The sequence below is a fragment of the Canis lupus genome, chromosome 3 (genome assembly GCF_011100685.1).
Source record: "Canis lupus familiaris isolate Mischka breed German Shepherd chromosome 3, alternate assembly UU_Cfam_GSD_1.0, whole genome shotgun sequence".
In the NCBI taxonomy this organism is placed as follows: domain Eukaryota; kingdom Metazoa; phylum Chordata; class Mammalia; order Carnivora; family Canidae; genus Canis; species Canis lupus.
The window spans coordinates 40,498,569-40,519,274 of NC_049224.1; the positions used below are offsets into that span (position 1 = coordinate 40,498,569).

General features: G+C 49.1%; 1 protein-coding gene across 1 annotated transcript in view; it reads right to left on the bottom strand.

The window, feature by feature from the left end:
* The window catches only part of ALDH1A3 (aldehyde dehydrogenase 1 family member A3), a 37,706-nt gene that overhangs the window by 4,452 nt on the left and 12,548 nt on the right, over window positions 1-20,706 (bottom strand). Inside the window, exons 5-12 of the mRNA XM_038532642.1 lie at window positions 20,631-20,692; window positions 17,884-18,012; window positions 16,164-16,277; window positions 13,354-13,456; window positions 10,651-10,835; window positions 5,821-5,985; window positions 4,462-4,619; window positions 3,344-3,418 (exon numbers count right to left, since the gene is read on the bottom strand). Of these exons, the coding sequence (XP_038388570.1) occupies window positions 3,344-3,418; window positions 4,462-4,619; window positions 5,821-5,985; window positions 10,651-10,835; window positions 13,354-13,456; window positions 16,164-16,277; window positions 17,884-18,012; window positions 20,631-20,692 (991 nt within the window). The remainder of the gene's footprint in view (window positions 1-3,343; window positions 3,419-4,461; window positions 4,620-5,820; window positions 5,986-10,650; window positions 10,836-13,353; window positions 13,457-16,163; window positions 16,278-17,883; window positions 18,013-20,630; window positions 20,693-20,706) is intronic.

Here is a 20,706-nt window from a genome sequence, read left to right on the forward strand (position 1 = left end):
AATGCACATATGTACACCCACTGTATGCAAAAGAAATGCACAATAAATTCTAAAAGTGAGCCTATAGTGTGGCACTGTTAAAAATGCAAAGTAATTAGTGATTTATCAACTTCGTAAAGAAAAGTAAACCGAATGATGTAGCTCTAATAAGTAGCTCATTAGCCCACTAACTAATAAGTCCAACATTAAACCATTCCTGTAAGATTAAGTACATGAATCATCCCATTCTTATTACTGCAATCACTGCCAACATTCAAATTCTTGCTGCTCTTATTGGACCCACGGTGGCGTGTCCTAATGTGTTTCTTGCCCCCTCATAATGATCTTGGCGCTCAAGGTTATCCATGAACCCAGCCCTTCTCCTATCCGACCTCACCAGAATGTTGGGAAATAGAGGGGCTGGGTGACCATGTGCTACCAGCTATGCACTCAGAACACAGCACCTGCCTGGTGCACCAAAGGTTCTCATGAAATATTAGCTAAGTGAACAAATGAACAAAATGAATGATGGAACAGTGGTTCCTTCTAATGAACGGGATTGTGGATCAGTGGAGGGAGGCCTAGACTTTCCACACGTCTCTTCCACACGTGGATTTTTGTTGTTATTGTTGCTGCTGCAAAACCACCAAGAAAAGTGCCCAGAAGGAAGAGCACTTGGAAGCTTCGTCCCAAGACCCACACAGAAACAGATCCCCCAAGGGGCCCATGGGTGGGCGGCAGGGAGCCAGCCCCTGTCCAGGCGGCCGGGGATGGGGAAAACCATGGAATCCACCGCACCGTGCTCCAGCATACAAAAGGAGAACTGGCTGCGACATGAAGACATTAATCAGAGACAAGTGAAAATGGAAATTGGGTTTCAAGTCAGTTTTCCAGGCTCCTTGTGAGTTATGCTAAAGTGCTTTATCAAAAGCCTTGGGAAAATATAGGCCGAGGGTCAGAAAAACACATTGGAAAAAAGTCCCCGCAGTGGCAGGATAAGACACGGGCTGGGCTGTGCTCTGTGCCAGGTGGGGGTGCTGGGACCCTGGACGGGCTGTCAGAGCAGTGGGAAGGGAGACCAGTGACAGGCAAGGAAAGCAATAAGCAACAGTCAGTGTGAGTTTGTAGAGGCTAGAAGTCAAGTGGGCTCTACACACCCTTCCAGCAGCTTCGACATCCAAGGCCATCTGCTTGGGAAGCAAAATTCTTGTTGCAGCAGGGAGCTGCGCCTGGCCTCTGTGTGGGGTTCTGGGTCCCCCACCACAGCTGGTCGAAGGCAACTGGTCAGAGGGGACAAATGGCCATGGATGACCTGGCTGGCTTCATTCTGAGTGCCTTAGAGAGGTGACACCTCTATTGAGCAGGGTGTGGTGGTGTGATAGGTCCACTAGTTCAACCCCACCTCTGTCTCTTCTGGCCGTGTGACCCAGGAAAGGCACGGAGCCTCCCTGGCCTCCTTGGCTTTCCTCATGAAGAAACGACGGTAGTAGCAATAGCCATCTACGATGGATCAAATGTATATGTTTGCCTATAATTCATACACTGAAGCCCTAATTCCCAATGTGAAGGCATTAGGAAGTGGGGCCTTTGGGAAGTGGTTAGGTTAGAAGAGTTGGAAGCCCTCATGAATAGGATAAGCGTTCTTATAAAGGAGACCCCAGAGAGCTCGCTCACCTCTTCCACTGTGTGAGGACACAGTGAGAAGACAGCCATCTGTGAAACAGGAGCGGAGCTCTTGCCAGACCCCAAATCTGTTGGCCCCTCTATCTCAGGCTTGCAGCCTCCAGAATTCTGAGAAATCACTGACTCTTGTTTCAGCCACCCTGTTTATGATATTCTGTTAGAGCAACCAGAACAAAGTAAGACAGCATCACATGGACTGCTGTGAGCATGGCATGAATTAACACATGCAAAGTGCTCATACAGAGCTTGGCAGAGTGTGTTTGGCAAGTGCCAGATGTCACCAGTATTATGGCTGTTGGGGGAGCCCTGACAGGGACCCAGGTGACCCCAGCACAGGCCTGTCTCTCTTAGGCAGGAGGATGTGAAAAGAAAATGAAGCAGAGGTGCATAGACCCTAACACAGACAAGCCACTCTGGGGACAAAACATGATTTCTGCAGAGGGTTTTCATGGCAGAGAATTTACTGAGGGGGAAACAAGTCATTGGACATAGAGGGACACCAGTGGATACACTCTGCTCAGATGTGTAGATGGTTCTGGCATATGTGCCATGGCTCAGGAATGGACTAGAAAGAAAGACCAAGACGGGGGATGGGACCCCAGCTCCATGGAGACTGGTCAAAAGCATTTGTTCAGGGAAGGAAGCCAGCCCATTCTCTTATAACATCTTTATTAAGAATCTGGAAGGGGAGCTGCCCAAAGGCCCCAGTAGAGGGGCCGAGGGGAAGCATCTGAGTGCTCTCACTGAAAGATGTACAAACAAGGCCGAGGTAATACATTTGTGTATAAATAATACAAACTGTTTAACTAAGAGAGCTCGCAGCCCTCTGAGATGTTCCGGGAGTAGCCCTGCATGTTGTCACAGAAGGTCCCCCTGGGAAGATTGGTCCTACAAGCTGTTTGTCCACAAAGGCTAATAAAATCCCAAGCAGCACCATGAAGGACGTGGGAGAGAAGGCATCATCCAGCTGGAAACAACAGTGTGTCCACTCCCAGAACGTTCTGTCCAGCTCCATCCCTGGACCCTTCATCTTGGGCCAGACACAAGAAGGCCTGTCCATGAGTCTATGCCTATGGAGTTCACCTTCCTGGAGGGCAAGGCAGAAAGGAACCCTGGAGGAGTATGCGGTGGATTTGATGGAGCCATGGAGGACACGGCAGTATGTCTCCCAAACAGGCATTGAGAAGGAGCCAGGGTCACCGAGAGTCTGTCTGTGGAGCCTTTTGCTAGTGCGGCAGATACGGTCAGAGCCTGACCTGGGAGGGAGCCTATTTTCCTTGCTGAGGGCTGGGGTTGGCGTGAGTCTGGCAAAAAGTTCTACCCCTATCCTCATGTGGAGAGCCTGCACCAAGTCTCTACTGAACATCTCCATGCATGATGGGTGTTGGGGAGGACCTAGAAGCTGAGGCTAGAGGTTTGGTCCTGGATCCTGAATGAGTATGGCACCAGGATGAGGGTGGAGAAAAGCAGAAGTGCAAAGGCAGGAGGGAGAGAGAGGATGGGAGAGTTCCATCACAGCCCCAGAGGGAAAGGGCCACCAGCCTTCCTGACATGGCCCATCCAGCCTGACCCATGGGAGCACAGGCAAGGTCAGTGGCCTGGAGCCTGTGCCCCCACCACCCTGAGAACCTAGTGTGTGTTGTATTCACCTGCCGGCAGGCGTGCGATCACAGATACTCACAGTTCTCTGCCATTTCCTGACATTTTAAAGCCACCAAATGGAGCCTGTGCGTAGATGGCATTATAGCAGTTGATCCTAGAGGAAGAACGAAAGATGCTCACGATTATCTGGAGAAGACCCACCTGGGGCGTGGCTGTCCCGGCTCTCAGGGGCTTGAAGCAGACCGCTGCCTAAGGAATGACTTTTCGTCACAGTTTTAATGATGGGGACAGTGCGTTTTCAACTTCTGTCTTCTCATTCTTCTCACCAGAAGCTAAAATGTGAATATTCCTAAGTATAAAGCTTTCCGCTGGGATATGAAAGGAATGTCAAGGTGAGAAGAAAGGAGAGGGAACTTGTGGCATTGGGGAATAAGATTTGGCTTTGAAATGAGCCAGACCTGAACTCAAAGTTCTGCTTCTTGGCTTGAAGGATTCTGCGCTGGTTACTCAGTCTCTCTGATCCTCAATTTATATTCATCAGCGTTACCATCTTTCAAATAAGGCTAATGTCATCTGCAGGATGAGTCGTGAAGCAAGGACTTTTGTCCACACTTTGAACAAGACCATGCACTGCTTTATTTTTTTTTTAAGATTTTACTTATTTATTCATGAGAGACACAGAGAGAGAGAGAGGAGGAGATGCAGGCAGAGGGAGAACCAGGCTTCCTGTGGGGGGAGCCTGATGTGGGACTCGATCCCAGGATCCCAGGATCACAACCTGAGCCGAAGGCAGGCACTCACTGAGCCACTCAGGCGTCCCCATGCACTGCTTTTAGAGTCAGAATAAAAATGAAAGGTAGAGGGAGTGAAGCCCAAGAGGCACCACAACACGGTGGTCCAGAGCAGGGGCACCAGAGCTGGACAGCTGACTCAGGGCTCTGCTCTGCCATGTACTGGCTGTGTGACCCCAGGCAAATCACCTAGTCTCCCTGTGTCTGGATTTCCTCCTCTGTAACATAGAGACAATAATGGTACCTATCTCACAGGTGGTCATGAGGATGGAGCAAAGCTCTCAGACAGTGCTTGACACATAACATATGACTCAAAGCTGTCTGTCAATAGTCTGTCAATAGAAGGGCAATGAAGCTAGTAAGCCAGCGACTCAGGACAGCCGAAACACACACTTCCTCTACTCACCAGACAGTTCCAGACTCCAAGGCAGACGCCAGCTTCAGTGCTTTGTCGAGGTTTTTTGTGAACACAGCTGCTGTGAGTCCATATTCAAGGCTATTTGCTCTTTTGATTACTTCTTCAATATTTTTGAACTTCAGTATTGGCTGTACTGGTCCAAAAATCTGTGATTAATTGCAAGAATGGCAGTGAAAGACATGTCGGACGAAGCACAGACACTGTGAGCAAGCATTGCCTTCATTTTACCCAGAGTGCTCACATGCCCGAGGAAGGATGGCTGGAGGAAAAAGAATCCCAGGAGATCTTTTTGGCTACTTGACCATTGACATCTGAAGGGAAGGATTACAATTAAACAAAACTTAAAATGCCAACTGGAAGTATATTTCAGGCTTCCATTTCTTATTGTAATCAGGGCTTCAGAGAAGCCCCAGCCCCTGACTTTGGAGTAGCCCCTGCCCGTTGATGTGCACGGAAGACAAAATTTTGCATGTTTTTCTTGGGAAGTTATTGCTGAGGTGTTTGCAAGGGCACAACTGTGGGACCGGGTGCCCCGACCTCTTGGTGCTGCGCTCGCCATCAATGAGAACGCCATAAAATGTTTCCCTAATAACTCCCAACTCCCAGGTAAGGGGGTGAGAGACAATGTTCCTTGCCATGCAAAATAAAAATCTCCAGGGGAAAGTCTATAAAATACCCACAGAGGAAGCCCTCAACAGTGATTCATTTTCTTTTGCGTCCCAAAAGACCACATTCTGGGATCCAATTACCCAGAACCCTAGGTGGGAGTCAGTGGCCCATCTAGATTAACAGTAAGATTGAACAACAACGTGAGAATCCCTTATGGGGGGGCTCCTCAATCTCCACCATTTCTAAGGACGCTCATGATGGAAAACTTCAAAGAGAATTCCAACCGGGATTGTTCTTTGAATGAACATGCTTGTCTGTCATTTTAGTTCTGTCTCGGGGGACAGAGGGCAGCTTTGGGCCATGAATCCACTGGTATAACCCACAGGTGGCAAGAGCCCTCCACCATGGGCCACCCAGAGGATGTGTGAGAAGACAGAGAAGAGGGACTGTCACCCCCCAGAGATGTGTGAAAATGCGGGAGGGGGTTAGGACAAACTCTGCACCCGCTAAACTATGGTGGGGGTTCCCAAAGGCAGGTAGGCAAGATGGCTTATCTCGAGACCCCAAAGGAGAGGAGGAGGCCACAGGAGAATAGATAATGCTCCCCTCACAAAGACTTCTGGGATGTCTGAGCCCTAGAGAAGGCTTCTGTTTGTAAGGCTCATTCCTCTCGCTCCCCATCCCCACGTCCCACAAGAGTCCCCTTGGGATGAAGCGTTTCCTACACCCCCTCAGTACCTCCTCTTTGGCAATGCGCATGGTGTCAGTAACTTCTGAGAAGACAGTGGGTTTGATGAAGAGTCCCCTGTCTTCCATGGCCGAACCCCCACATTCCAGCTTGGCCCCCTCCTTCTTCCCACTCTCGATTAGGTCGAGGATTTTGTCAAACTGCTTTTGGTCAATCTGCAAAACACAATGAGGAGTACAGCCCAGATTCTTTTGGGGCAGCAGCTGCCATCTTGGGGATCGCACGGCCTTTCACACAATTAGCTGTGCTACTCCTAAATGACCTTGCCAAATCATAAGTCACACAGAACAGAGGTGCCTTATATGCAAATATTCCTCCAATGCACAAGTCTAGGATCTTTGGCTGGCACAGGGGAGAGAAGGGGAGACAGGATCTCCTCATCCTCTCCAGGTGTAGGGTCTATTCATAAGACTGACATCTTCCATGCAGTTAAGCAAATCTATGAACAAAACAAGATCTGAAGTGGTCACATTCTTTGCTCTCTCAACTCTTTGCATCCTTCAGGGGGTTGCCAGATTTAGTAAATAACACTACAGGATGCCCAGTTAAATTTAATTTTTGAAAACCAATGAAGGACTTTTTTAGCATAAGCATATCCCAAACAGTGCTTATCTTAAAAAGGGTCTTGTTTATTTGAGCTTCCAATCTCACTGAGTGTCATGTAGGTTATCTGGAAACCCTGCTCCCTTCTCACAGGGCACCGTGCACGAGGGTGATAGTGATTGGAACTGTCCATCCATGGTGCAGAGGAGAAGGGAGGAGGAAAGCTGACCACCTTACCCAGCACTCCAGGGCATAGAGTGGCATAAGCTTGAAGGTGAGATGGATGGGCTTCTCCTTGCTGGTGAGGAGCCAGATCATCAGAAAGGCTCTACCTTCTGCCACCCTGTCTAGAGATCTCTGGAGCCATAGTGCACCCTGTACCCCCAGTGCAACATTTTTCTTTTTGACATGGCGCTCAACCAGCTGTCAAAGGGCACCCTTTTAGGGAGACTGTGCTTGAGGGCAGAAGTCCTCTCTCCATCCCCAGTGGTCCTTCTACCCACATCTGTGGGTGCCCTGTTCTTGACCATGACCCTGTTGCTACTCCCCTCCTCTTTGGCTGAGAGAGACAGAGTTTTGTTAGGTTTGCCATAGCTGAGCTTTTTAGATAGAAAAACTGGTTTCATTAAAAGCAACTTTAAATTTAAAAAATAAGCAAATCCAATGGTGAAATCCATTTGGAAAAATGTCTGTTCCTGAGGATCAGGTTGGTTTTCCCAGAAAGGGTGGGCACATAACCTTGTACTGGGCCAGTCATCTCCGGAAGTGTGGATCCAGTGTTAAAATTCCAAGTTGGATCCATACCTCACACCTTGTACCAGCATAAATTCCAAGCAGATCAAAAATTTAACCATGGAAAATGAAAGTTTTTCTCTCCTGTAGGAAAAAGCCTCTATAATCATGGGCTGCTGATGGTCTTTCTATGATGTGAAATGCAGAAGCCAAAAAGAAAGATTGATAAATTTGAGTTGTAAAATAAAGGCAAAGACATCATACAAGCAAAGTCAAAGGCAAAACCACAAACTGGAAGAAAATCTGACAACCATATCATAGAACCAGAGCTAATCTTTCCTTGCATTTCAAGAGTTCTTGGAAGTCGAAGAAAAATGACCAGCAATACAAGAGAAAATATGTAAAGCACCTGCGTAGTTGATAGAAAAGATACTGCAAATGGCTTTTAAACATGATAAGATGTGCTGCCTTAAACATCATAAGTCATGCATGCATATTAAATTCAAACCAAGTGAGATATCATTTTGAACCATCAGATGGGCAAAATCCATGTTGTATCAGTAAGGCTGGAGACCCAGACAAGCTCATACAAGGTTGGTAGGAACACAGGTTGGTTGATCCTCTTGGAAGGTGATCTGGCAATGCTTATAGAACTTACAAACGAGCTCTCACTCAGCAATCCCACTTAGGACTGTGTCCCACTGATTTCTTTGCATGAGTGCAAAACGACATACTCTGAGACATTGCACGTAACTGTACACACTCGCCTGTACATCAGAACATGTCATTCGAATTCTGGTGAATTTTTACAGCAGAATTTTGTGTATACATGAAAAAGAATAGGGCGGGTTCTCATGGACTAGTATGGAAGGCTCCTCAAGTTTCTTACGAGGACACAAAAACCAAGATGCAAAGCAGGATGGATATCACAGTTATCTTTTGGGTAAAAACAGGAGGGAGGATATCTATAGATATTTGCATATATATGTGTATATATATGCATAAATGCGTATATAAAGAAGTTTTGGAGGGATACATGAGGAACTAAGACCAGGGGATACCCACGGGGCGAAGGTTAAGAACCAGGCCTATGAATGGAGTGGGGAGGATGGAAGAAAGCCTTTTCTTCACTGACCTTTATATGCGTTCTAGCTTTTAACCCCTGTATGTATTCCCACCTCAAGAAAGTAATTGAAACAACTGCAATGGATATAGTCGTATCTCAAGGTTCTCTCAACTTCTCTCTCAGTGAGCCAGGTCTTGGTTAAAAGTTCCAAGTTTGCTCTTTCCTCCTCCCTGGAGGACAAGAGGGCTTTCAGGGCTTCATCAAATTATAGGTCCTGAGTGGCTATGACCATTCTCTACGTATCTGTCCCGGAGGCAGTGCTGGGCCCCCGTGGAAAACCTGCAAATCCAGACTCCACTCTTCCTGATGAATCCATGTGAACACATTGTTTCAATCTAATAATCCCCCAAGAAATGTCCGCTGGAGCCTTCCAGTGCTGGAAGAACCTGCCAGAAGCGAAGGACGCGGCAGGGCACAACACCAGAGACAGAGCCGGATGGACCCCAAAGGACATGTCGAAAGCTGCACTTGGCTCTGCTGGAGAGGGCACCGGATCCTGCTCCCACCAGGTGGCCTGTGCAATGTTTTTGCGCCTCATTGCTCAAGTTGCCAAATAAACCTGAAAGATTTTGGAGCATTTAGCAAGCAACTGCCTGCAGTGGACACCGATCTAGGTCAGCTAGCTGTTTTACAGGCAGAAGACAGACAGGACTATTTAGACAGCTGTAAATCCTCTCTGAGTAAAAATCTTATTACTGTAGATGAAAAAGCACTTTGGGAGAAAAAAATCCAACAGTGTCCTAAAATAATATGCTGAGGTTAGGCGGCTTAAGTGAGCTTTCAAAAGGACTTTTAGCAGCAGCATCAAAAGCACCGATGAAATCAACACCCATTCTGCTTGAATCTGCTCTCTTGGAAGAGATTTCTGTATCTGGCTTCAAAAGTCAAGCCTGGAGCCTTGGAAAAGAGACTTATGAATAATGATGGGGTGAAAGGTTTTCCTTAGTATGGGATCAGCTCGCATATTTCCCACGGAGTCTGGATTAGCTTTACAATCACGGTGGATTTGATAATGGCATGTGGCCATGTTTGCATTCAGACCTGAAATCCAACCAAGGCCACTAGACAACTTCGTGTCACTGGCCACTGGGTTTGGAGCTGAGGTCTGGCAGGGTGGGGAGTTCTGGCCACAAGCTGGGATGCTTCTCCTTACCAGGGTCACGTGGCATTGGAGCCACAGGGCATGTGGACTGGGGCCTGGCAAGAATGGGCACGGTGGTCAGAAATGCACCTTTTGCACATGGTCCTCCCTCTTCGTCCCCACGGGATGGTAAGCAAGACCTGGCCTCAAGTCATGCACAGACATTTTTGCCACCCTAGATCAGGAAGCCTGTCATTTAATGCTCCCCCACCACCTTTAGAGAATAAAGACTTATTAGGTACCTTGAAATACTCATAATATTCATCCATTGCTCCCATTTTCCAAAGACAGGGAGGTTTGGAAGGAGCTTGGGACTTCCCCAAAGTCACAGGGCCAAACGTGCGCTCAGATCCACAGCTTCCCGAGTAAACACATGGTGCCAATGCGGTGGGGAAGCAGCCAGCTCCCGGCATAGACACAAGTAGGTGAGTCTTGACATGTGATTTGAAACTTCATGGCCAGAATAGGACTCTGGCTACAAGAAAAGTAGGTTGCTGTCGAGCTCCATTTCAATAATGCATGGGATGGTGAGGCTGCCCTCTTAAATATTTATCCATCTGCTGCACTGCATAATTAGTAAGAAAGTGATACAGGATGTGCCCTTTTAAAGAGGTTATTAAACCTCGTAGTTATGATCATTTTCATCCTGTCGTTAGTTTCGGAAAACAGGCCTCCAGAGACATGTTCTGCCCAGAGATGCAGCCCCATTCCCCGAGCCCTCTTCGCTCTCTCTCTCCACTGGGATTCTTTGGTTTCTGACGGTCACCTTGTCTTGTGAGCTCGAGGGAAGGCCTGGAGGCTGAGACTGTGGGCTCCAGCTACTCTGCCTCTGCCTGTACCTTGCCGCCCTTCAGCCAGGATTACAACCGTTCTCCTGCAGGGAAGACCAGCCAGGTAAGACAGCCTCTGCCTGAGTTTCTCTCTGGGGATCCCAGTGGCTCAGAGATGGGATGGTCCTCTTGGCTGGAGGGTGCAAGCATAAGGTGCTATGAACCCGGAATGCTTTTCTACTGCTGAGGCCCTGAGCTGAGCATTCTCTGTTGCAAAGAGCAAAACCTCTGTGTGTCCACTCCCGCTTTATGACCCCACGGAGACCTGATGGGACTGGACTGTTGATCGGCATCTAAACAAAAGCCTCGAGTGGCAAGTTTAGTCAGCCTCCCTTTTGCTTTGAGAGGGACCCTGGAATCGATAGAAAAGCAGCAGAGCTGTAAGGGGCCAGGGCCAGAGGGGCTGCCTGGTTCAGCCCCCAGACGCACTGACATATCAGTTGATTACCTGGGGCCCCTGTTCTGTTCTGATGTCAAAGGGGTCTCCGATGGGCCGTTTCTTGGCATATTCCACGCTCCTCCTGACAAACTCAGGGTAGATCTGCTCCTCCACGAACACCCTGGAGGCGGCTGTGCAACACTGACCTTGATTGAAGAACACTCCCTGATGGGCGCACTCCACTGCCAAGTCCACTGGAGGGGGGGAGGCCATGGCGGGGGCAAGAGGAAGCGATTAAGTCGTTAGGGCAGGACTGGTGACAGCTGTAACTCTAATTGCCCGCACTAGAAAACAGCCCTGGGAATGGCTGCATTTCAGAAATTAATTTTATTCCCGGCATTTCTCAATAGAGAGGATGGAAAAAAGGATTTCTGGTGTATCCAGTTTGGGGTTAAATCAGTCCCTGGGAGGACTGCAGGGCTTCTTTGCTGCTAAGGAGCACAGAGAGTTGTTACATTCCCCTGGTTCTTGGTTCACCTGCTCCTGGGTCCCTCCCTCTCCCCCTTTCTAGAGGACCCACAGTTCTAGAGGGATCCCTCCTCCCCCTTTCTAGAGGACCCACAGTTCTATAGAATAACCTCCCACAAGTATTGATGTAGACCAATTGGTGAGAGCTTTTCCACCTTGAGTCTCCTCCACCATCAAGTCTTATTAAGTCAGCTTCTTTTGCCTATTGAGTCTAAGTAATATTAACTTCATGTAGAACTCACACGGGTTAAAAAGAAAGCACTGATTCTGCCTGAAGGGTGCTCAATCTGAACTGGGCAGACATCGTGTTAAAACTAGAAGGGTGCTTACTAAGTAAAATCTTTGGGGGATGTGCTTCATGAAGAAGAATGCTCAGCAGGGTATCATTTACAGCTCCTGGTGTGGCTTCTAGTGCTCCACGGTTAGCTGGTTTTTGTGCACCCCCCACTCCCCTCCAACACACATACTGCTGCTTAGGAAATGTAGCTTTCCTCTGCACAGGCCAAAGCATGCTCCCCCCACCCCCCTGCCTGCCCTGGGGGTATGGGGCAGGTCATCCAGACACCCAGCATCGCTCTTGAGCAGCTCAGAGGAATGCTGCCCTCTGCTTTGAGAACCGAACCATTGCTTTCCAGCCAGGTCTTCCATAGAAGTCCCTATAGCAGCAGATAGCATCATAAGGATCTTGCCTTCCCTGCACCCTCCCCTTCTCTGTGCCAACTCACAACTGTCCCTCCTCTAAAAGAACAAATTCATTTCCTTCCTGTGCCCTGATGGGAGCCAGGGGTGGTGGCTGTAGGAGTGGGTGGGGGATGGGGGCATGTTACTAATTGACATCATGGGTGGATGCCAGTTATGCCAGAATTGAATTTTGTGGACTGGCACTGCCTGGAGGAGGAGCAGGAGATGGCTCCGGAGGGCATTTAGGACCATCATAAAACCAATCCTCAAACAGGAAGTTTTGTGGTTTAGCTATAGTTTTCTTCCCAGGTGAGGAGAGGGAATGAGCTGAGATAGAGATGGGGCACCCAGATATGGTGATCCAAGAATCCAAAACAGGGGTCCTGCCTCTTTAGGACTGGAGTATGGGACCTGAATGGGGCACCAGTCAGAACTGTTCCATGTGGCTCCAGAAACCAGTAGCGACACCAATGGTACTTCTACAAAGGAGCACCAACCCAGGCAAAATATGAGCAATCTGTCTTCATGCCCAGTTTCCTCCTCCTTCCCTGAAGCTTGCTTTCTCACCCAGGCCATTCTCCCATGGAAAGCCAGCTTCAAGGAGAGGAAGTGATATCAGTCCTTTACACCTTAGCAAGAAATGGTGCTAGAATAATTTTACTCGGGATATTTGCAGTTCCCACCTTATCGGGAGTGTGGAATGGGAAGCTTTGTTCTCCATGAAAGGAATTTCTGGCACCAGTGGGCAGGTGGGGGAGGCTATTCTACAAGGTGCTTCAGGGTATCTGGGAAATCATGCTTCTTGGCGGTTGACCCTGTCAGCAGGTGAATGAATGCCCAATGAGGCCCTTTCTTCCTTCTTCTGGACATGACAGCCAAGAACAACAGATAGTTTCATATTGTGTCATGAAGCTCTGGTAAGACACAAACTGCCCCTGAGCTGCTGGGCAGGGTTGCTTTTCCAGGGCAGAGGCGGTGGAGAGAAAGAGAGAGAGAGAGAGAGAGAACCCAGACATGGGCGATATTTTTAAGGGTCTGCTGCCACTGGCCTCTCACTTGTCAGGCCTGAGAAGGAAGAAACATCTCAAGTTTCTGAGAGTCTAAGCACTGCAGGAAATACTGATCGGGGGGAGGGAGGTTGATTAATGCCTGTGAGTGGGGAGCACCTGCCCTGCTCCTCCTTCTCTTGGCCATCTCCCTGCACAGGGGGCTCTGGAGAAGAATCTGGATCTGCTCTTTGTGGCCCCAGCTCTGCAGGGATGGGAACCATAAACATAATCTCGAAGGACAGAAACAGGCAGCCTCTGGGCCACCGCATAGGACATGTTTCTTTCCAATGCAGCTTTTCTATGAGCTATAAAGCTGATGTTTAGATCACCATCTGCCTAGTTACGGCAGGACAACCCAAAGTGGAAAAACAGCCTGTGTGTGTGTGTGTGTGTGTGTGTGTGTGTGTGTGTGTGTGTGTTTCTCTCTCAGTTCATTCTGAACTTGGGCAAGGAAGCAGGGAGAGATTTATGGACTGCCTAAGCCCCAGCAATGCCCAGAAGGGGAGAGACTCACAGTCAGCATCAGCACATACGATGCAGGGGTTTTTCCCCCCAAGCTCCAGCGTCACCCTCTTCAGATTGCTCCGAGAGGCGGCTTCTTTAACCAACTTTCCAACCTTCAGGATGAAAAACAAACTGGATGAAACTTTGGATGGGGCAAGACCTGGTTTGAACATTTTGGACGAGCCTAGGAGGCAACAAGCACAACGTGGCCAGGGATTCTCTGCCTCTCCACCTAGGTGCCTTGGGCCATGATGATGCCTCTCCACTCCTGTGGCCTCTCCCCACATCTCCTCATGGATCAGACTTTGACATCACCAAAATCCTCCATCTGAGCTGCTCCACTTACAGGGGTGGAGTGGGAGCCTTTGGAAGGCCCAGGGATTTGCCCACAGCCACAGAGCTGGCTAGCGGCAGAGTCAGCTAGTCACTAGTCCTGGTGCCCATCCTTCCTGGCAGCAGACTGGGACAGCCAGTCTGGTAAAGGGCTCAAGGGGACCCAGGGGCAGTTGTTCCAACCCTCACTCGTGGGGGATGTGGTTCCATGTGGCTCTTTGGTATAATCTGAGGGAATCTCAAAAAGTTATGGTTAATGGGGAAGCTGATCATCAGGAGGAGAAGGAGCCAATTCTCTGGCAACAGACTCAGGACTGAGGCTTCCCCAGGGCTAAGAGAGAGGATTGGGACATTCACTCACCAGCCTCCTTCACGTGCCTAAAGGGTCTGCCTATCATTCCACACATTGCGAGAGGCTAGGCTTGGCCCATCCCAGAGCAGGCCCCCCAGATTCAGAGCTGGGGAGACTCTCAGGAGACGACTGCGCACATGGACACTTAGAGCCAGACAGCTAGCGAGAGGCAGGGCTGGGCTCTTCTCGGGCTGAGGCTGTTTGCCCCAAGACTAAGGCATGAGTGCATTTCAAAAATTAAGGGATCCCTGGGTGCTTCAGCGGTTTAGCGCCTGCCTTCGGCCCAGGACATGATCCTGGAGTCCCAGGATCGAGTCCCACATTGGGCTCCCTGCATGGAGCCTGCTTCTCCCTCCGCCTGTGTCTCTGCCTTTCTCTCTCTCTCTCTCTCTCTCTCTCTCTCTGTGTCTCGTGAATAAATAAATAAAATCTTTAAAAGAAAAAAAGTTCAAAAATTGGCCAGCTCGCGGGTGATGGACTGAATGACATTTGAAATAGTTCCGCGGTGACAGTGATCGTTCCCAGAGAGTGACAGAAGCAAAACTAGTGTGCACAGGCTGGCCATTCCTTGTGGGTTGGGGTGTGCTCTCCCGGCTGGATGCAGCAGGCGGACCTAGGGTGGGAAAACACCCCCGCCCCCCACTGATGGAGATGCCTGCCAGTTGAGCAATCTCTAGGACCACAGAGACCACTTTCTTGTCCTCGAGGTTAGCTGCGAGTGAGAGCACCACCCCCCTGGACCCATGGGCAGCCCTACAGACGCCTAGAGAGGGTTCAGGCAGAAAAGCCAGGCAGGGGGAGGAGAAGGGATGACTCTGCTATTAGGAGGGGCAGCAGCCAGAGGGCAGGAGCCATGCCTGGCACCTCTCTGGCCCCTCATCTCCCCAAGTCAGGCATGGAGCTGCTGCTCCATTGGGCATGCTGAGCACCCACAGCTATTGTGACACCATGCCGGGCCCCTGACTCGGCTTCTCTAGCAATGCTCACTCCAGCCAGCAAACGAGGGTGGAGGCAGTACTGACCAGCAGACCACAGGAGGGGGCTCAGGCTCCTGGCTGGACCAAATTAGTGGGGAGATGGGGACTCTTACTACTTGGGAAGCATTTACTCATTTCTCTCTCAGAATATTAAAAATAATTCCACATACAGGTGTGTAGCACTTAAAAGGAGGAGAGTTTACATCTCCCCCTACCCTGTGTCCCAGGACCTGTCCAGAGGTGGCCATAGGAAGAATTTCTTGGGTGTCTCATGGACAATTTCTGTTTCTCTCCACACACACTCTTCCTAATACTATAGCTATGTTCCCACAGTGTGCTTTTATTGTGCTGCAACCACAGATGGCAGACAGTTTTCCTTATTGGAATGGCTATAACACCTCGTCCAGAATGGATGCAGTAATATGGCAAAACAGGTCCTTGAAGGAGGCTCGTGAGAACATCTCTCTAAGTAGTTGCTTTGAAATGGAATTCCTGAATCTGAAGATCAAATTTGTGATCGGTAGTACAACATGGCCCTGTGCCTCGGGACGGGTGCGGGTGAGTGCCTATCCTCCCACAGCCTCCATTATACCAGATTCCAATTTTTACCAATCTGACAGAAAAAAGGAGACTCCTGACTTTCCTTTGAATGTGCACTTGCATTTCCCTGATTACCAACGAGCTAGGTCAAGCTTATTGGATGTTTGGTGTTTCTCTTCTCTGAATTATTCACTGTCCCACCATTCTGTGTGCTTTGTCTGTTTGTTTTTCCTTCTCATTGATTTTTAGGGATATTATGGATTTTTAAGCCTTGGAGAGCTGTATAAATTATGACTATTTTCCTCCCAGATTGCTATTTATCCTTTAACTTTGATTGTGACGTTGTTTTTCCTACAGATGCTTTACATTTTTATTTTATCTTATCTACCAATCTTTTCTTCTAAGGCTTCTGAGTTCTATTTGATGTTTATTTAGTTTGGAAACTGGACCAGTGTCTTTAATGATTTACTTTTTTTTTTTTTTAATGACTGTTATGTACTAAAACGTGGTCATACTTAGGGTAATAACTCATCATTTAGCTGTTCAAAGGAAAAAATACCCTGGTCTCAGATCATACAATGACTGCTATGTTGACCAACAGCCAGTGAGGAGAGTTACCTCGGTGGACCCCGTGAAGGCTATCTTGCTGATATGAGGGTGAGAAGAAATTGCTGCTCCCACCGTCGGCCCAAATCCTGGCACGATGTTGACCACTCCTGGAGGGAATCCGACCTGGATGGAAATCGAGGTGGCATTCAGAACAGGAGATTGGACCAGTGTCTACCACAGACCACGCTTGGGCGGAGAGACCCAGGGCTGTAGGATGTCCACAAGCACCGTGGCATCCTCACTGGGAAGCCAGGGCCCCAGTCATACAGCCACCCCAGGACCCAGACCCAGGCAACCAGTGTGCGTGCTGTGCCTGAGTGAGGCGTACATCCACCCTTCCTTCCAGGCAGCTCTTCATAACCCAAAATGGTGTCTGAGCAAAATGGCGGTGAGGCTCCACAGTCGAGCACCATTCTGTGCGTGTCCTTAAGTACCTCTGTGTGGATCTGTCTATGCATATGTATTCTCGGGGAGAAAAGAGATACCTTGGTTACAACCTCCCAGGCTCAGAGGCTCCCACAAAAAATCCTCTCTGAGCCTCAGATCCCACTCTTTAAACCTGCCCTATCAATGTTCCAAATGGCAACTCGGTATCACTCCCTCAAAGCTCCTGCTTATTGAACCTGAGCCACGCCCGGAGCCGGCATACCCTGATGGTGGGGACCGCCGCTTCTTTCAGTCAAGCTTCCTGCTTTACACCTGTGGCCTCTTGGTTAACCAAGGACACCACAAATGAATGAGGTGGGGGGGATGCTATTTAATGAATCATTACTTAATCTAATATCTAATGCTATTAAAACTGCATGATCTTAGGCAAGATTTTAGGACATGGTGCAGGAGTGAGTCTTTCGTTTCTCTAGGTGCTGTGTGTTAATGGTCGTGACCTTAGAATCTGTGAGTCTCATTAACAGAACATCATCATGTCCTCCATCACCAGGCAAAGGGAGGTGCAAAACCTGTCGGTTCCAGGTGGCTGCAGCCTTACTTCTAAGTGGTAAAGGTCATGCTTCCGGATCGTATGAGCCCAGCTGAGAAAGGACATGAATGAATCTTTTCTCCCATCCCTCTTCCCTTCCTGTTTCGTTTTTAACCTCTTTGCTACATACAAGTGGGGCACAGATCCACTGAAGCGTGTTGCCAGGTGTGTCTGGAAGGAGGTGTTTCTTTGGGCTGCATGTTTTCCGACAAAGTGGCTGCGAGGGCAGGGCTTGGGGAGGGGAAAACACTTGTCCCAGAGTCCCAGAGCAGAGCACTGGTGGGGAGGCTTGGGTGAGGGAGTCCCCCCTTTGGTGCAGCCCCTTCAGTGGGAGCTGGCAAGATTACCCCTCCAAGATAAAAATGGGCCATTTCCTCCACCACAAATGCAAGGCCCGGAGAACCTCCAAAGAGTTGGCTCCCTCTCCGGTGACCCTGCTGCAAATTCTCTAGACAAAACATTTGCTCCTAAACCATAGGTTTGAACCCATAATAAGAGTTAAGTATTCTCATTAGGATCAGTGGGAGGAATGAGTTTCTTCTAGCTCAGTGACCACAGGCAAGAGAAAGAGTGTACAGTTGCCAAGTGCAACACAGGAGCCGTTCCCTTCCCACTCGGCTGTGAGCAGGCTGGCACTGTCACGCACAGCTCAGCTCCACGGGGCAGCGTTATCTTGTGACAGTGGCCTGGTTCTGAGGAGTGGGAATATTATCAACAATGCATAATATTTTCTTTCTTTTTCAGGTGCCTTACCTCTTTGATCAGAGAGCCCAGATAAAGGGCAGTGAGGGGAGTCTGCTCCGCTGGCTTCACAACTATGGTATTCCCACAGCAGAGAGCAGGCGCCAGCTTCCACACCAGCATCAGCAGAGGGAAGTTCCACTACAATGAAACACAGAGGAACTTGCAGGGGGTGCGGGGGTGGGGTGCCTGGATCCACCCTGCACCTTGTCCTGGAGGCCCAGCAGTGTCTCCATGCAGGATATCTGTTTGCATGGTCTAGATTTGGGGCATAAGAGGTAATATAGGGGTGTGTAAAGATCGGAACTGCATTCCTGCCCCGTACTTCCTAGACTGCGTTCTAGGAGATGTTAATAAGTAGTCTTTGCAAAGAGGTTTCTGCTGTATGTGCCCTACATCTCCTCTTGGAGGTTTATGATGCCATCAATGAGTTAAAGGATCTGAAAAATACTGCAGGAGTGAGGCCCGCCCCTCCTAAACTCAGATGTCACAGGACCTTCCTCTTCTTCCAGAATAACATACGAAACCCCCACTGAATTGCTATTTGTTGAAATTCAGTTTGGGAAATGCTTTTCCTGTCATCTTTCAACTACAGAGGCAAGGATACCAAAGTCATTGTGACAAGAAGCCTAACAGCCACTGAACATTAACTCTGTTCCAGGTCCTGTTCTAGCCACTCACAAACACTTAACTCATTTGATCCCTACCCATCCATATGATACAGTCATATTATCACCTCCATTTCCAGATGAGGCACGGAAGGGAAAGTGACTTGCCCAAGATCACAAACTAGCAGGTAAAGGCCAGGATTCATAGCCTGTGTCCTCTGCTACACTGCCACTCCGAGTAGTATCTTTGATGAGGCAAAATGAAGACAAGCATCTCTAAGACAGCAGGTAGCTTGATTCTAGCTGTCCCTCAACCACTCTCATTCCAAAGGAGTTCCTTCGGCTCCTTATGTTCCAAGGATGCCAAACATAAGAGCTCTCTGCAAAGCTACACCGACAGGGCTGGCCGAGGGTGACCACCTCATGATACTGCCATTACAATTCCTCCCCCAGCTCTGTCTGGAATTCCTACCTCTAGACAATAAACATAAGATTCCAGTTCCCAAGGGCCAATATGCTCAGCTAAATGATGGCAGGTATTGTATTGGGTTCCCCCGACTAATGATCGGGGTCGCCTCTGCTTCCTGGATTCCCCACCCCCTTAGCACACAAATATCATCATCTTTCCTATCCAACAAGAAAATCCATACCTTCCCTTGGCTTCTGTCACTTCCAGCAGCATCCTTCTTTCCCTTTGAAGCTTCTTGGAAGAGCTGTGCCCACCTGCCCAGATCCTCTTATGTAAGTCCCAGCAGTGGGACTTCCACTGCACCTAATATCCTGACACCGATGTTGGTGAGCAAATCTGACAGTTGTATTTATGTCTTTTTTATTCCTATAAAGGAAAGGCCCCTGTTGACCATAGTCTTTTTCTGGAACTGTATTCCATTCCTGGGATGCTCCTGACCCTAAATGCTCAGACTTCTCAGTGGGATCCCCTGATAGTCCATGGGATTTGGCCCCAGGCCCTCTTCTTCTCCCATTCTGTACCTCTCTCTGGATAACCCCCTCCCAACTTGGTGGGCAGAAACACCTCTGTCGTGACCACTGCCTGTGGGGTAGCTCCAGCCCTCACCTCTCTCTTGAGCTCCAGACCCAAAGATGCAGATGCCTAATGGAACTCTTTGCTTGGCTCTTCCACTGGCCTCTCTACCACACCTGCCCAGAATGACCTTCAGCTTTCATGTCCCTCCACCTCAACCTACTTCTCCTCTAGTCTTCCTCAAATCAACCAGCAACACCATCCACTCAATTCCAGCCAGGCCTCACCTCCAGCCTTCGATTAGACACTAAACTCTACCAAATCAAATTGCCTTATGAGCTTTCAAATCCATGCTTCTGCTTGCAGCAGGAGCTCCTCAAACAGTTCCTGTCCTCTCATTTTTCTTGATGGAGATTCCTTCCTCAGCCTTTTAACTGCCCTGCAAGTTCCTCAGGGGCAAAAGGCCAGGCCCTTTCCCTCCATGGCTTCAGGATCTGGTACCCTGGGGCCATGCTGGGCATACAGCAGGCTCTCAACTGTTGGTAGAAGGGATGTAGCTTCCTTCCAAGGTGCCACGTGTCTGCCCAGCCTCCTGCCCAGGTACTGCAGTGGCCTGGGACTTCCTTTGATAGATGGGCAGCATCACCACATTCCCTGGAACCTGCCCAGTGAATAAAGTTCCAGGCCCTTGGCAGCCACAGCCCATCAGGTGCCGGGCCTGTATCCCCTGATGTGTGCTCCTCCTCTTCCTCATCTCGTCCTCATCTAAGTGTGGCCTCACCAGCTATCCTGCTGTTGTCCTCCAAGTAGCTCAGGCACCTGGAAACCTTCACATAGACCATTCCTACTGCTTAGATAACCTGTTTTCCTATTGAACAACTCTTTCTCAAGGCCCACTTAAGAGACGGCTGCCCTAGAGAAACTGGTCATTCCTGAGCCCTCTGGTTGCAATCCACAGTGCCTTCTGCTGTACTTCAGGAGTCAGCGCCTTGAGAGCAGGAATTGGATGGAACCCATCCTGGTATCTCTCAAGTATCCAGCCCCAGGCCACAGCGCAAATGTTCGGTTAACTGTGCTGTGATCAAAACACACCAGAAACTGGTTCTAAAGACTACAGGGGAGTGGGGCAGGATCTACATGGATCTATCTAGAAAAGTCACCATACTTACAGGAGTGATGGCCCCACATACACCTATGGGTTCATGCCTGGTGAAGCACACAACATTGTCATCTGGAAGAGAGGTA